General features: G+C 33.8%; 1 protein-coding gene across 2 annotated transcripts in view; it reads right to left on the reverse strand.

Moving 5' to 3' along the window:
- Positions 1-17,246, reverse strand: part of kay (transcription factor kayak) — a 36,575-nt gene that overhangs the window by 18,575 nt on the left and 754 nt on the right. The window contains exon 1 of one of the 2 annotated variants that reach the window (XM_013315369.1): positions 11,718-11,986. The exons of the other annotated variant lie outside the window; for it this stretch is intronic. Coding sequence (XP_013170823.1) covers positions 11,718-11,822 — 105 coding nt within the window. The 5' untranslated portion in view covers positions 11,823-11,986. Of the gene's footprint in view, positions 1-11,717; positions 11,987-17,246 lie in introns of those variants that run through there. 2 annotated transcript variants of the gene reach the window in all.

Below are 17,246 nucleotides of genomic sequence, written 5' to 3' on the forward strand. Positions count from 1 at the left end.
CATTCATGTGAATGTAAAAAAGATGATCGCTGTTCGATTTTTTTTAATATGGGTTTAAAACTTGAGTTATAAAGACAAAATATATTTTTCGTATATTGCCGCAACGCGTGCGGGTAATTTCGCGAAAATTACATTGGATAGGCGAGATTGCGTCCATAAAGTTTAAACTTGTTTCTTTTTACTGGTTTCATGAAGAGCCACAGCGCGTTTAAGACGTACCTTGAATAATAAAACCTTCATACACAATTTATATGCATTTTTATGGAATTGTTAACAGGACACAGCGTCTAGCCATTTGAATCAAAATAAAAAAGAAAACAATATAAAGATTTATGCGTACGATAGGTTAATAATATATTCAATTGTTATACATAAATGTACTACCGACAACTACCAGACTTTTGGCAGCAATTCAATATTCATTAAATTTATGTCAAAAGATTTTGTGGTTGACAAACTATGATTTTTTTTAACAAAATTGAATATTGAACTCAAAATATAACTAACATAAAACCAAAAGAAATTCTATCCAATTCAAAAAATCTATAAAGCTAGCTGTTGCCCGCGCCTCCGTCCGCGCGGAATTTAATTAATTTATTTGCAATAACAAATATTGATATAATAATTGAGATAAAAACTACCATATCTCCCAATTTGGACTGAATTGCACATGCTTACAAAATTTGATAAAAATTGGTTCAGTGGTTTCGAAGTTTATAGGGTATGGTGGCAGAACCTCATCCCTGACCGCAGCGAAATATGTGTTAAGCTTGTAAAGTATTCGAATGACGTCATTAAAAATAGACACATTATCTAAAGAAAGATTCCAGTTTACATAGATAGCGTGGTGGCATATAACTGGAAGTGCCCTTACCGGGAATTTACGAAATGGACGTTATCGTTGTGCACACAGACCATTAGCGCACTTGAAAGCAATTGTTTATTGTACAGGTCCGGTCGCGCCGCGTTTTGCTTTTAATCTTATCGCTGTGATTATCACCCGATAGTGGGCAAGGACTATCTACGCGTAAACATTTTAAAACGAACATTTATTTTTATAACTTATTTCTTTTTAATTTCTACACTGGTCACTTAACGCGACCTGACCGATCTTAGTCTTTTGGCCATGCTATTTATCTTCTATGCCATTATTATTAGACATCCCAGGTGTTACAGATCTCAGTGGCTAGTTTAATATACACAGGCCAAGTTACGGTGGTTAAATTTAGCGAGACTATTCTTAGATATAGAATTTTAGAGTAGGCCAGAAATAGCCGAGCGTAGATAACGGACCAGCTCAGCGCGGGTTGTAGACATTACATCTATGACTGATTAAGTGACTGAGATTTTTCGAAAGAACTATGCAGGTCATCTTATTAGAGGATAATTGGACCTGTTTAGTGTAAATCAGTGACTGTACCTTAAACGACAATGATAGATTAACAAATATTTTGGATACTATGGTACACCAGAAACCAATAGTAATGTATGGTAGGTATTTGGGAATATGAAATATTATTCAGGTGTCTTAACTACATTAATATGTTACTTTTAATGTGTTTAAATTACCTAGTGTAAACAAAGAAATAAATTGGCAAGGGCTCTTTAAGAGAATCGGTATAAAAGGTAAAGCGCGGACAAGGTTCGACAAGCGACCGGTGATCGGCGATTGTCCCGATCTGTATTGGAAGTGGGTGCGTGTCGAGCTGAGAGCTCATCCGTCGGCTGAGCGCGGCAATTAGAGGCACGCTTGAGGCCCGCGGCGGGCACAATGGCGATGCAAATAATCGCGATTATGGCAAGGTTGACGCCGGCCGCCGGGGTTCGTTCAACTGACCGCGAGCGATGACACGGCGCGCGCGCAGCGTCGCCGTCGCGGCGCCCGAACCCCACTCTCATCACATCACAATACCATCGCATCAAATAACATCACCCTACTGTATGACTTATCAAAACTTAAAAGCTTAAATCACAAAGAAACTGTTTGGTATAAGTTATGTATCTTACTTACCGACTGCTCCCTGCGATCACAGCAAGTGGCAATCCAATTTTTAGCACACAACACAAACAATCCTCTTTGAACTTTAATAAAAAACGAACTTGTCGAAACTTGTTACGGCGCACGGGACGCGTGCGCGCGGCAAAAACAATCGGCCTGATATCTGGAAAACCCCTAGAGCTCTCGGTGCGGAGGACGTATGTAAATATTATGGCGCGGCCGGACAAAGGTTTCGGTCGTGGAGCCGGTGCGTGCGGAGCGAGCGCGCGGCCGGCGGCGGAGTGTGGAGTGAGGCTCGCGCGCGGCCCCGCCGCCGGCTGATAAGCCTGGCGCGACGCCCCCCGGCGACGCCTACGCCCCCACCCGGCGCCGGTGCAGCCCGACACCCCGGCACCCGACGCCAGACGGCCCGCATTATGCACCGCACCTACGCAATTTCACAATGCACCGGAATCGACTTTCGAAGTGTCCTTAAAAGACGAGGAAATTTTATTACAAAACGAAACCGGCACAGATACACAATGGGGCGGAGTGTGGCCTTTTTAGCGGGCGCCTAATTGGGGCGCGCGAAGTACGTCTGAAACTCAATATGCAACGCGATCTGCTGGCTGCATAAACAGAATAATTGAATTAGTGCGAGCGCGTCGAGCACGACCGGCCGCAAGCCCACCTATGACGCTGCACTCACCAAACCTATAACGACCGAGGTACACCTATTGCACTACCGCTTTACAAGCACTCTACTGAAACATCAAATGCTCTTTGAAGTAGAAATTCCCTCATAAATCTGTTATTTGTCAAGTACACAACTTCGAGCTTTGCTTACTTTGTATTAAATTAAGTGCCAACTTAATTTTACTTTAACTTAAAGTTACTTGAGCCAATATATAGCTAGTTAGTTTGTAAATGGATAATAAAGTTCTAAGCTACAACTATAGAATGAATATTTTATAGACAATAAAATTTAAACTCTACATGACAGTCTATCAAATGTTGTAATTGCGTCAAGCTTGAAATAACTTTATCCCCTTTTAGTCTTTAGTTAGCGTATAAACAAATATTTAACCACAAAACTCTATTATTGGTATAAACTCTTGTATGTTGTTATAATTAAAAAGATTTTAGTCATTAATCACGAGGGGTATTAAGATGAAAAGATGTAAATAATTCGTGTTTATATTAACTTTTGTTGACTCTGTTTAGAGTTATAAATAGCATGGAAAATTAGATTTTAATAACGGAACAATTATCATATAACTCACCTTACACAAATCTTTTGAAAGACTTTTCTAAAATCATCCAAAAAGAAATGTTTTATCAATTTCTATTTATTCAGAAAATTGTCTTTTAAATAAACGCACGTCCTTTAAAAGTCTACCATTGTGAAGAATCGAATCAAACTGAACAAGAACAACAAGAGGGAGAGGCATTGAGGAAAACTATAACACTAAGGATAGGTTCAGTGTCGATACTCAAAATATCACAACAAGGTTGAATAAACAAACAAATAAATAAAAATTACGCTAAGGTTTGGTTAAGTGATCATTAAACGCCCGCCAAATCTACTGATAGGACATAGTAGGGCGTTATATAAATGTAACTAATCACAATATGAACTGCGAATACGTTTGCGTCCTTATATCTGGCGTGCGAAGTTCAACGACCTTAATGCAAGTGACGTGACCTTACGCTTAGTAATTACAAACACGCCAAAACCCAAATTAAATAGAGCCTATGCAAATTTAACTGCGTGAAAATTTAGTAAAAGGATTTAACGTATTTTAATATTTGTACACTTTCTTAGTAACTACAAAATCTTGTATTCAATTATTTTTCAAGTAATCACTTGATGAAAAATAATTCAGATGAAATTTACATAGCTTAGTTCTTTTCAAAAAATCATATCTCTTCATATTTATGTTCTTTGTATAAGACAAAAGGTAAAGGCAGGTTAAGAACAGTTTGAACAGACCAAACAAAAGTACAATAAAATATGACCTTTTTAAAACGAATCAGAAATTACAAAGTGCGTGGGAGTAGCTAAATACAAAATTGGTTTCGGCGAATTGCGCCGAACGACCAGTCGGTCGAAACACATTAATTCCGAATACAAGCAGCAACCTTTGTTAATATATATCTTACGATCTTTTAACGCAAGTGTGTTTATCATCAGATCGCTGATTGTTGATATATCTTCAAATACCAAGTACGGAAACCGCTACACAAATTATAAAACAAATGAATAACTAAATTCGACAAAAAAAAACATACGGACGAAATGAGAACCTCATCCTTTTTGAAGTCAGTTAAAAAAATGCTTCATGAAGAAGCAGGTAAATAAATCATTTCAAAAGAGCCAATTTTTAATGTCATCATTTTTACTTATCATTTCAGAAGTCTATGTACTTATTTACCCTTTTTATATATATACATAACTTATTTAATAACTGCACAATACAATAACAAAAAAGTTTTATATCCTCGAAAATTTCCCGCGCAATAACAGAGGTGCGCCAGTTTCGTCACAATCACTCGTTAATTTCGCGCCATGCAAAATAAATGCGTTCATTTATAACTCAAAATTTACGATCGTCGGACATTGTGAACCTCCTTGGAATCGTTGCATGGTGTCGCCTTAAAAGACGATGATTTAAAATGCACCGGGCGGTGAAAACGCAGCCGAACTCGTAAATGTTTACGAGTACGTTACTCTCTCGATATGGCACGCCCCTTTAAATTAAACATCGACTCGTTGACTTAAGTTTCCATTGCCCAAACGCTCATAAAATCATATATTCATCCCTGTCAGACGGTTAGTAAAAATAGAGATAACAATAATTATCACCAATTCAAACATCAAATGATAAAGATATAAATATAACCTCTTAAAACACCGGAGGAAAGGTAAAAGTGTGATCCTTTTAAATCCAGCTGAGTCCAAATTATCCAAGTGTATAAATTTTCTTTATTGGTAGGAGTAAGTGTCCACAAAACACTAATATCTATAACCACAAGAGACAATCGATGTGGTCATAGTAACATTTGCGATGAAAGAAATACGCATGACAGTTTGCATTGTTCGAAAAACCGCAATGGTAGACCAACGGATGACAGACCATGTCCTGTATTAGAGAATTCCATTCAGTATGAAATAGCTTAGCGGTTAAGAGTGTAACCATACACACAATATCAATTCAAATTTTAGAAATGAATTAAACAAAATATTAAAACACTGGCTGTCACCCGCGACCCCGTCCGCGCGGAATTAATAAAAACGTTATAAGTAGCCTACGTGTTCTTTCAGACTATGTTCAACATCTATGCCAAATTTAAGCGAGATCCACACAGCCGTTCTGTAGATACCTTCAAATATCCATCCATCCATCCATCCAAACATAAAGTAAGATGTACAATAATAAAAATTCAACACAAGTTGAATCAAACATATCTGACGGTCAGAATTAAGCTTACATAAATAACGAGATTAATCTCTTCAAATAATTTGACCTTTCCAAGTGACGAGGGTTCATTAAATAATGGCATGGGTATTGGAGTGATGTTATTGTGCCGTCTATCAATTCTCGTGCGAGCTGGGGCACGGACCGAGCTCCTACCAAACCTTTGGGGGGACCATTTCAATAGCATCAGATAAACCATTCCGATCTTAATGCTATTGTCATTCATACGCGGTCATCCGTCAAATATCAAACTTTGTATTAAATTATTTTTTCTCTTTTAAGTATTTATTCATCAGTAGTCACCCTATTAAGCAGTTATCCAAGAAGGATTTTATTAAAAAGGATTTAGTAGACAATCTGACTAATCTTACTAATCTTATAAATGCGAATGTTCAGATCAATGGATGGATGTTTTTTTGAAGGTATCCCCGAAACGGCTCAATGGATCTCGCTGAAATTTGACACATAGGCTACTTATTAAGTTTGTTTTTAAATTCGGAATCGCGGGCGACAGCTAGTAACATCATAAATTATATCTTTCTAAATTTTGATCGATTCTTTGGAACCAAATATATGAGCAGTATTAACTCCAATTATATTGCGTTAACCTATTTAAATGATGACTAAGTTTTTTCCGTGATATTGTTTATAAACTTACAACGTTTGAATGCCTTTTGAATGAACGTATCCTATTTCTCACGGACCAATGCGTGCCTTAGCGGTTTAGTTCAATCGCGTAATATAGGTTGCGTAGTGTTTTAATAACAGTAATGCACGTGCGTAACTATGACATCTTTAGATATGGCATTAGAGGCGGAAACGTGGAAAATGTCGGTAATGTATAGAACAGCGAGCACGATTCTTGACCATAATCGGTACAAGGACTTTGCAGCTGGCTTGGATATCAGCATTCAGCATTGTGACGTCATTGCTATTGCTGTTTTGAACAAAGAAAATGCGCGCGAACTATCGCTCCTCCTTTGTTTTGTAATAATGTTCTATCAGCTCTTCACAGATAACTTATAATTTTATATGAATAGAATAATCACAGTGCCGTACCCGCGGTATATGACAATGCGGTTTATATGACTGGGTTAATATTCGTTGTCTAAATTCTACTAACTTAACTAGATTTCTTCTAACTTGGTCAAAGTCGAAGATGTGCTAACAACTATAAAATAAAAAGCAATAAGTAAGGGGCAAATCTAAGAGTAGTCGTTTTACCTCGACTTAGGTTACGATGGAACTGAAATACAAATAGTTTACTTCTAAGCCCTTACGACTGTACAACGTCTAAATATTTGTAAACAAATTGCGATTTTATGTTAATTCGAATGTCGGCCGGTTAATAATCGAAAGATCATAGCAGTAGGTATACACATGCCTTGCGTGTGTCCTGTCGGCGGAATGCCGAACATGCCTTACGTATGACTCACCGCACTTTACATGGCCCTAACTATCACCTTAACTGTGCCTTTACACCCTTACACGCGCACCGCACACTACTGGCCGGTGATTTTAAAAGCTTACGAGAAAAAAATCTGTCTTCGAATACCGCTTGCGGAATTTTGACAGCAAAGAGGTTTACAACCTCTTTTGTTGTGTTATAACTTTAGTTTTAAAAGATAATGTCGACTTGAGTGGACAATGTTTTGTGTAAACATCAATAAACTAAGTGCCGCTGCTGGTGATATTGAGATGTACCGGTTGACGAAACAATTGGTATTGTCTAGTTTTTGTATGCTAAAGATAAAATAAGGTTACAGACCATCATGCCGACATAGAGATGACATCAAAATTTTACAAGTGAAATGATTAATTTTAAAAACATTTTCTCACTAATATTACTATTTAATTTTGTTTCCGCAATGGAAGCCCAAAGGAACTTTTATAAAAAAGTAAAAGATCTTACCATAATCAATATTTTAATTGTTAATCATAGAACTATGGCTATTACTTATGAATAAAAAACGACATGCTGGCTGCTTTAATCACTTCTCATTATTAAAAAAAAATAAAAGGAATAAAACACAATGCCAATGCATTCCAGTCAATGAGTCCTTTATAACTCACACATAGAGTTTTAATAGCCACAGAAGAGGTTGGAAGCAATTCTTTGTGCTTTTAAAAGAATGTGTTTATCGGATAAAGAGCGTAGCGAAAGGAACGAGGCGGACTAATCCATCAACGACAAATCGACCTTCTCTATGTAAAACATGAGCAAAAACACATTAATCACAGAGACTTTAGTTTGAATTATTCAAAACATTTGTTAAGTAAACTAATACACGATTTATTAAAACAACAGGAAATTTAAAATATTTACAGCTACTATATTAACTACTCACAATTATTTAATAATTTAGGTTAAAATTTTATGATTTAAATGTTTAATTATTATTCAACAAATATACAATTTTGTAGTAAAAAAAAATTAATTTTCACGACCTTTAACCAATTCATCAGGAATTTGTTAAACAACCTATAAAAAAATAGACAACATTTCAATCAGGATGTTTTGGTATGCCATCAAATGTCACACGACAAACGGTCGTATCTAAACGTTTCGGTGACAGCTACTTGGGTGGTGGGATTTATGGAGCTCGGGATGACGGACCGCCTCCGGTGGCAGGTAACCCCAGTTATTGCCTCATGTTTTATGCTACTATTATTTTTCTTATGACAATAAAATAGAAGCAGTTCCGTGGCATTAAACGTGTTAATTGATATAAAATTAGCAAAAAAAAATATGAAAAATATTTTTCTTGAAGTTACATTACACTAAAATCCAATTAGAAATATTATACTAGTAAAGTAATTGAAACAAAGATTCATACATTTCATCTTAATAGTATTATATATACAAAACTAGGTGTCGCCCACGACCCCGTCCTCCGGAATAAAAAAAAAAACGATTGGTAGCAGCGTAATGTTATATAGCCTAAAACCTCTATAAATGGACTATCCAACAAATTAAACAAACTCTTCCGTTTTATATTAGTAGAGATATTGGTTGAATTATTATCATCACTTCCTTATAGCTGTTTTTCTTGCAGTGGTGCCCTAAATTGTTACTGAAATTAGAAACCTTAATTTAACAATATCGCTATAAAGGATGACTACTGATATTAAATTTTTTCTAATATATAAAAAAAACCAGAAGCAAAAAAAAAACAGAAAAAACAAAACACACAAGCTTTTAAACGCACTTTAAACGTCAATAACTTTTACGATCAGCAATTTGTAAAGGGCCGTTTGAAATTTGAAAAATTTGTAAAGGCGCGGACAATAGCATCACTTTGTGTAATGGAGGAAAATGGATAACAGTGCCGTGGCTATCTGTTACGGGGCCAATAAAGAACTCACTTTGGACCTTTGTTGCGGCGGCTTGCGCTACTTACACGAACGATTAACTTTACAACAGTCGCTGGCACTAATGTCGTTTACTGTTCGTCTCTTTTCTTTATTATTTCTTTATGAAGGTCATTAAAGGTCAAACATATGAAGTAGCTAATTGAGCAACGAACGGTATATACCCAAACGTCTACTTAATGTCTTAAGAAATTGATATCACATCATTTATTCAGATATTTCTGGCTACATTTAACGCTGATTTTAATAAAAATTGTTTACATAATTATGTTTCTATTATGCACAGTTAAAATGTTTACTTCCGATTTTCCGCTATATTGGATACGCGACGTCGATGACTCATAATATTCCTAGAAAAAATACGCTTGTTACGAGATTACTAAAGCTAAAATAATAAAACGCACCAAACGTTTGCGCCAACTTATCCAATGTTTGTACCAATTGCTTGGCCAATATCACAACGCATTTAGTGTCTTCCCAGCGCTCCTGTCCTCTCCACTCCACGACAATTAAAGCAAATTGCCTACATCCGGCCTCTATTGGCTGGTACTATTTAAAAGGTGTCCGTCAATCTAACCCGTCCATCTGCTCGATTCGTAGGATTCAATAATTAGCAACGATCATTCAACCGTTGAAATCGATTACCAACAATCATTGTAAATAAAAAAACAAGTCAAAATTAAAATCAAATGTCTTTTATCGTATTGAAGACTAATGTTAATAATATTTTATATACAAGAAAAGTAATACAAATTTCATAATAATTTAAAAGGTCACCCAACATCCGGTAATTCGTTAACTCGTTTGCGTCTTCATAAACAAAAAAAAACCAACGTCCATAATGACTATTATCATTAACAAAGTTTCCAATTACTAGATCATTTATTTTCCAATAAAAATGGGGACAAACATTTTATTTAATTTAAAACATCAGATTAAATTATTCCAACAAGCTTTAATCTATACTAGGATAGGCCTCACAATTACGGAATGGATTCGAATCTAGGACTACGTGATCCTATATCGTACCTTAATCATGCTATCGGGGCTTAAAAAGCTGCAAAATACGTAAAAGCAGGTAAATTGCGTTGCAAAACAATCGTACAATGGCATGACCACGTTTGGGGAATACCGCACGGACGTGCATTCTTGGAAATGGTGTGTTGAGGTGAAATTTCACAAGTTCGATGTAGGTCAAGCCAGCCGGACTTGAAGTTTTCGCCTCGCAAAGGTTACCGCGTCGCTCCGAGTCCGGTTGTGTACTTGCGCAATTTATAGACTCGTTTATAAGATCTTAAAATATCAATTGTTGTGTTATAACAATGCATTAAAAATCTATAGACCATAAGAGATTATATTAGATTTGCTAAGATTACATCAGACAGAATCTACGTGCGAATCTCTAAGTTAACATCGCTTCTATCGCCTTGATAAATCGATAGTCATTTTTTTTTATTATTTTCCATTTAAACAATGGTCTTACCGTGAGTTTCCGAAAGCAAATTCTCTGTGTAAAACATATCGTCACCCCTGCCATTATCTTTACAACACCGAGATCACAATATGTTTTAAACTGATATATAGGTCTCAGAAACACACAATTAAGAAAAAAAGTGATAAACGTACATATTTTGTTGTATGGAAGACGTTAATACGCGCATTACTATTAAAATCCTTGGTGCAAACATCATTTTAATTATACTTTAAAATTTATAAAAGGGTTTGCACCACACTGGGATTACCCAAGGATTTCATTCATGCGCTGTACTAAAAACTATAATACCTACGAGACATGTTTTGAAAGTAAACAAGTTTGTGGTCGATGACGTTACTAATACGGATTATTGCTACAGTTCGCTTTGTTCCGAGAATCACGTTTTAACCAATGATTTAACATATTTACCTTATACTCGATACATGAAAATAATTGACCTTCACGCAAACAGATATATAAATATAATTACAAATATTATATAGACAATAATAATATAATCTAATATAATAAAAGTATAAATGACTACGTGACCTAAGTCTCAAAACAAAAACAAGAACGTAATTATTTACAAGGTCATTCAAAATATAGAAAACGCAGCGAAACAAGTAACGGTCGAAGTTTCTAGAATACTGGAATATCATATAGCTTAAAAACTATAGTATATAAGTTCTTAAACACAACTAGAAGATGGATCTTTCCTAGTATTCTAGTAGTCTGCCTAACATTTAATTGGAACAGTCAATTTGTACGGATAGTGACGTGACTTATGACGTCATGATTACGCTTCTGAGTACAAATGGAGTACTACAAAAAATAAAGCTGAAAAAGACGTATTTTCGTTATCAGTTATGTTTCAAATATTTTAGTTGTTTAGATAATAAAAATAATCAATCATTGGTACGTACGTCATTTGAAATTACGCATTTATTAAAAAAATGTTTCATGGTACCAGTAACGCCATCTATGTATCAAAGCTAAAACTTCTTAAAATTGCTAACATGGTATATCTTAAAACTACCAGTTTAGTATTGAAATATATTTCATAATAAAAATTTTAATAGTAATAGTAAATTGGGACTCAAATAACCTTGAGATTTTCTCAAAACCTGATATGTGATGTCATAGTTAATAGAAATAATAAAATTTTGCGACAAGCAATGTTCCACAAAGCTTATTGGAAGCATATGTTACCCGCATTACGTTAACGTCGAATTATGAGAAAATAAAAAAACAAATTAATTTTATAATTAAAAAAAAAACAGAAAACATATTGCACAGATATACGTTATGAAATTGTGCAAAAGAAAAAGTTTTGAAAGTTGTTTTAAACAAGGGTCACGATTATTTGGTGACCTAAATAAGTTGTCAAAGTTTAAAACGGCAATGAACTCACCACTGGCTTATTGTATTCGTCTGTTTGATAGTCGAACATGGTTGCGAACATAAGACTGTCGTCCTGCTCGCTGCTGAGAAGGTGATATGGCACCAACTGAGACATCGGTGTTCAGTGCTTCCACAAACGTCCAACAACCGTAACACTGAAGGTTTAAAAACGATTTAATTGACCGAAAAACTTGAGGCAAATCACTTGTGATAAGACGTATGAGTCATACGATTATTTGTGAATGTAAACGCACACGCTTGTACAATGTTTGGTATCAAACTGAGCGAGTTCGCGCGGCCGCCGTTGGTTTTGTACGACGGCGGGCTACGTTCCGCGCACGCGCAAATTTTCAACACACTACCAAAACGTTACAAGTGACCATTATTCGAACAATTCAGCTATGGCGCCAAAAACAATTTTTCAGCATCTCTTAGAATGATTCAATAAATATTTTCCTCGTGACAAACACGTGAAGTGTATTTTGGCAAAATATATGATAACATTCAATACAAATGGACGTAAACTGACATAAATATGAAATTCCTTTTCGCTTAATCACCAAAAAAAAAATACTATAAAAATTTAAACATAAAAATAGACGTAAAAAAGTAACAATAATGCATACCATAGAATATAAGTTTCATAAGAGAGGTAAAACTCTAATTTATCACTACACAACTGAATCCAAAAATTGCACAATTAGTAAGCATTTCAAACAGTAAGCAACAAAATATTGGTTAAAAATACTAATCAGTCACTAATTGAAACAACTGCAAGTCAAGTGTACCAACTGACAGTTTGATAGTTGTTACTGTAACTTTTCAATTAAACGTCTACACAATACCAAGAACAACGTTCGAAAATATTCATTGACACAATCACAACACATTTATTGTGTACAAAGCAGAGGCGTAGGCAAATGCGATCTTAATGGCAGAATCAAAAGCCGTTTCTCCGTACACTCGGAATTATGCCAAAAATTTGAATTCGTTGAAGGTCGCTTAACAAGTATTTCTCATAACTGTCATATTAGATTATAATTAATTTTAAATATTAATAGACAGTTCCAAATGACGAAAAAAAATATAGAAAATAGTTGTCAAAAGAACGTTAGACGAACATAAAAATTAAACTATGCACAAACTGATGTTTAATGTTTTAAAGAACAAAGGCGTAATTCGAAACGTATTATTTTAAGGCGAGCTTACTATTAAGGCGAAGAATCAAATCCGGAAACCTTGACTCAAAAAAAAACAAATAAAATGGCGACGCAATACAGTATTAACATAATTAATGAAGTAGGTTTTGATGAAATAGATAAAATTGCTATAATTTATAAAATAATTTACTTCGCATAATTAAATTACATCAAAGATTTCTTTTATATTTAAGAAAAAAAAATATGTGATATGATAAATATTGTTCCATTAGTGAATATTAGTTTTTTTCCTCGGTGTTTAAATTAAGTAAAAAATATCACTTCTAAGTCAAACAGAAAACCAACAGTCCCAAAAAAAACTAGGTATACTGCGCTACTATTTTAAAGGTCGACAGGACGATAATGTAAAAGGCTAAGGTCAAGCAAGTTAGTTCATAAATAAAAAGAGACAAAAATCTAAATAGGTTTAACATGTAAATTATCGGAGCGTAAACTGAGAAAATTCAACGCGGATTTCCTTGGACACTATTAAAGAAACAAAAAATGTATCAATTGTTTTTCCCCCTGCTAATATACTCGTTTAGAAAAATACTGTCATCTCTTTCAGTCTTTTTTAAAAAACAGAGATAACAAATATTTTGGCATTCAAAACATTTCACGCAAAGAAACAATAATATCAAGTACTTCTTATTACAAATAAAAGTACTCTTTGAAATATTGTGTGTTTCCATATGGTAACATAATCGATGACATAGATATAAAGAAATGTTATATCACTAGAAGTGGCCACTTCCTCACGCTCGGGTCCCAAGCTGTCTGATAGTACGATCAGGTGATGCCTATTCCAGTAAACTACAATGAATTACGTCATTCGATGGTACATTTTTACCGGTAACCATATCAATCGAATCTTGGAAATCATTGATAATATCTTACTGTACTTTCCTTATTAAAATTGTAGGACATTGGTTATACCAGTGTGTGATAAACTAATCGATTTTTGGAAATTCACGACGATTAGTATCAGGTGGTTTTGTGGTCAAGCACTGGTTTATTAAACATAAAAAAAAAAATTGTCACATACAATTACCTATCATCACGCTATAAAATTACACTGTTATGTGTAAAAATGGATTTTTTATTATTATAGTAATCGATATTTAAACAAGAGTACAAATAAATTAAAAATAAAGTATTATAATAAATATAACAAACGTAAATAATCTTACTAATATTATAAATCCACTCTCTCTCTCCATCTCCACAACAGCGACATAGGTGCCACTGAAATTTGGCATAGCCTGAAAGAACACACAGGCTACAAAGTTTTTCAATTTCGCGCAACGGAGTCAGGGATGACAGCTATTAATAATTTTAATTTGTCTATGATACGTAGAAAGATGTAAACAAATTAAAAAGTATTAGAAAACAGATTATAATTTGATATGACCTTATACTTGAAACAATGAATCATATAGCTCTAGTTCAAGGGTGGACAGTGAAAACACGCGAGCAACAGAAAGCACCCAGTTCGCAGAATCGTTGTGATCACGAACGTAAATAAAACGAACCATAGTTACAGTGTTTACGAAAAAGCAACATTAACCTTGGGTTTCTAATACCAAAATCTTCGTTTAAAAGATATTGTTACCTCTGTTTTGTTAAATGTAATGACGATGAGGACACATTTATACAGATTTAGGTCTCAGAAACCAATGATAAATGCACGTATTGTAGACTATACCTATTCCATATTTTTTTCATTCTTTCCCTATATTAAAAGGGTAACCTTAAGGGTAGAAACTTACGTGACCACAATAATGATTCTAACAGGACAGTAATGAAAAAAATACTGAACTTTTCCGATAAAATGTGCAAGTCACCTTTTTACAGTTTTCCCATTTTAATGACGCAATAAAAGACCTACTTGCTGCAACCGTTTTAATGTTTAAACCTTGATTTTTGATGTCATTAAGTAAAACTCATTTGCCTAACGACCAAATGATTCACAAAATTTCGATATGGTTAAAATACAGTTATGGTTCTAATAATGACAAGAATCGACCTTTTATATAAAATGCTTTGACTGTAGGAATATTAGTGCGGGAGAATTTTGATATCTCTAATGCTTGGCATTATGAAAATGCAAATACATCGATTTAACAGGAACTTCAAGACATGAAATATTTGACAGGGAATTCCTAATAATACGTCATTATATTTTACTCATTTCGACGACGTAGTGTCTGATTTTTTAAATACGAGTTATCGAGTATAAAAATGCGTACACAGGGAACATTCATTTCAAGTTACAAAGTCCAAATAATTAGAGATACCGATTGTCTGAGAGTGCAGTGGAAGGGAACAGCGTAGTTTTTAACTTACTAAGGATTTTGACTAAACAAGTTTCGAGTTACATAAATATATTTGACAATTATATTCCTACACGTGTGTTCCTACTGTTGTAAAATTTATTTTTGTACAGATTTGGTACAGGTTAAACAAGGTTAAGCTTCAAAGTCTATTAAATTATGCTATTGTAAGGGCTATATCGAATTTGATTCGTATACAGTCTTGGGTAGTAATATAAATTTTATAGAACTATTTAAGAAAATCATATACATATTTTGCAACAAAGAAAATTCACTTTTATCGAATTTATTTGTTGACATTAACACCATCAATTCACTGTAGTGATTGTCAAGGTCGTCGTTGAAAAATAATTGAAACTCGTTCGCGGAATAACCGAAGCAATCAATTTTTTTAACAAACATCGTAATGCAGTCCTTTTCGCAGTAAATTTTAAACAACTTGATAAATAAATCGCAATATTTTAAAAGGAAAAACAATATTTTACTTTTTTTAAGTTACATATTTTGTTAAACATTTTTTTTTTGTTAATGTAAAAATAGATTTTTTTATAACGTCTTTTAATTTTTATTTACAACGTAAAAGTCATGTCTTTCCTTATATTATAGATTTCTACATGTATCAATTATGCTATAATTTTTTATGTAACAATTTTGTTGAAACGCTATACCATTAAGAGATAATTGGCTAGCAATGTTGGCAGCAAGACGCGCGGTCTGAGTTTTTCCGAGAATCAATGACGTCATCGAGTCGGTCATCGCCTTCCTTTCGAAGAGAACATTTTCCTTATTTTTCAATCAAAAGGCACAATTAATAAAAACTCAATTGACAGTTTACATACATAGTAAATTTTAGTAGAAATTTCATAGTTTTGGCACCATTCTTGGTTGTGGTTAAAATATTCAGAAAAAACAGATGTACGTATAAATCTTTGTGGTGTGGTTTTATTGTCTTTATAATTTGCATACATGTACCAGAATACGAGCCAGTACTGCATGGGGTCAAAAATGTTAATAAACTACCTTTAAATAAACTTAATAACATATTACTTTTATTCTTTCATATAATTCCGGTCAAAATAACATCTAATTATCTGAGAGTATATACCTCGGACCTCGGGGATACCCTCTAGAATTAAATTAAAAAAAATTAATCCTCCGCAGTTTAAAAAGTTCAATGTAAATTGTCAAACATACTGTTATTTTTATTTATTTAACAGGAGAAAACACAATAAGGTTCCCATAAACCATAACAGTTCCCATAAACCATAATAGTTTATAATTTTTTTATATCAATATGCCATGCAAAATCACAGGTTCCAAATGTAAAATAGCGATTTCCATTTGAAATTAGAACTCTTCATTGCAAGAAAAGAATTTAGTAGTTCACATATCTGAACAAAAAGAATACTGAAAACATTAGATAGTTTTTCGAAATACCTAAACAGATTTAAAAATAAATCAGGTAACATTGAAAATGCAACATAAGAATTGAACCAAATTACTTCAACATCCATGACATAAGATATAAGTATAAAAATAACAATGACTAATACACATATTTACAAGTGTATTAAAACTGAATCTTATCTGAATATTATCACAATTCACAAGAAACCTATCTACAATCCTCATAAGAAAAGATAACAGGTGCTGTCAATAACATGTTCCATGGTACTTTTTTTTACATGAAAATGAACGCAGAAAAGTGATTCAGTAGCACTGAATGTCTTAGTTTCTAAAAGTTTAAAATATTTATGTATTGGACACCATTAGAAAATAATGACCATGAACAAAGTGCAGATTTTATCAGATATCAAACATTAATACTTTCAGATTTTTTTAAATACGGTAAATAGTGGCAGGAAACTATTCTTGATATTATTTTCTATTACTTCATAAATTATTGAAAATCTTGAAAAATTATCACTGTTACATTTATCAATATGATACACACTAAGTTCTTTTCATTTCCCTTTCATTATACAAGTTTTGTTTCCAAGTTAACAT

The sequence above is a fragment of the Papilio xuthus genome, unplaced genomic scaffold (assembly GCF_000836235.2).
Source record: "Papilio xuthus unplaced genomic scaffold, Pxut_1.1 DF826961.1, whole genome shotgun sequence".
Classification (NCBI taxonomy): domain Eukaryota; kingdom Metazoa; phylum Arthropoda; class Insecta; order Lepidoptera; family Papilionidae; genus Papilio; species Papilio xuthus.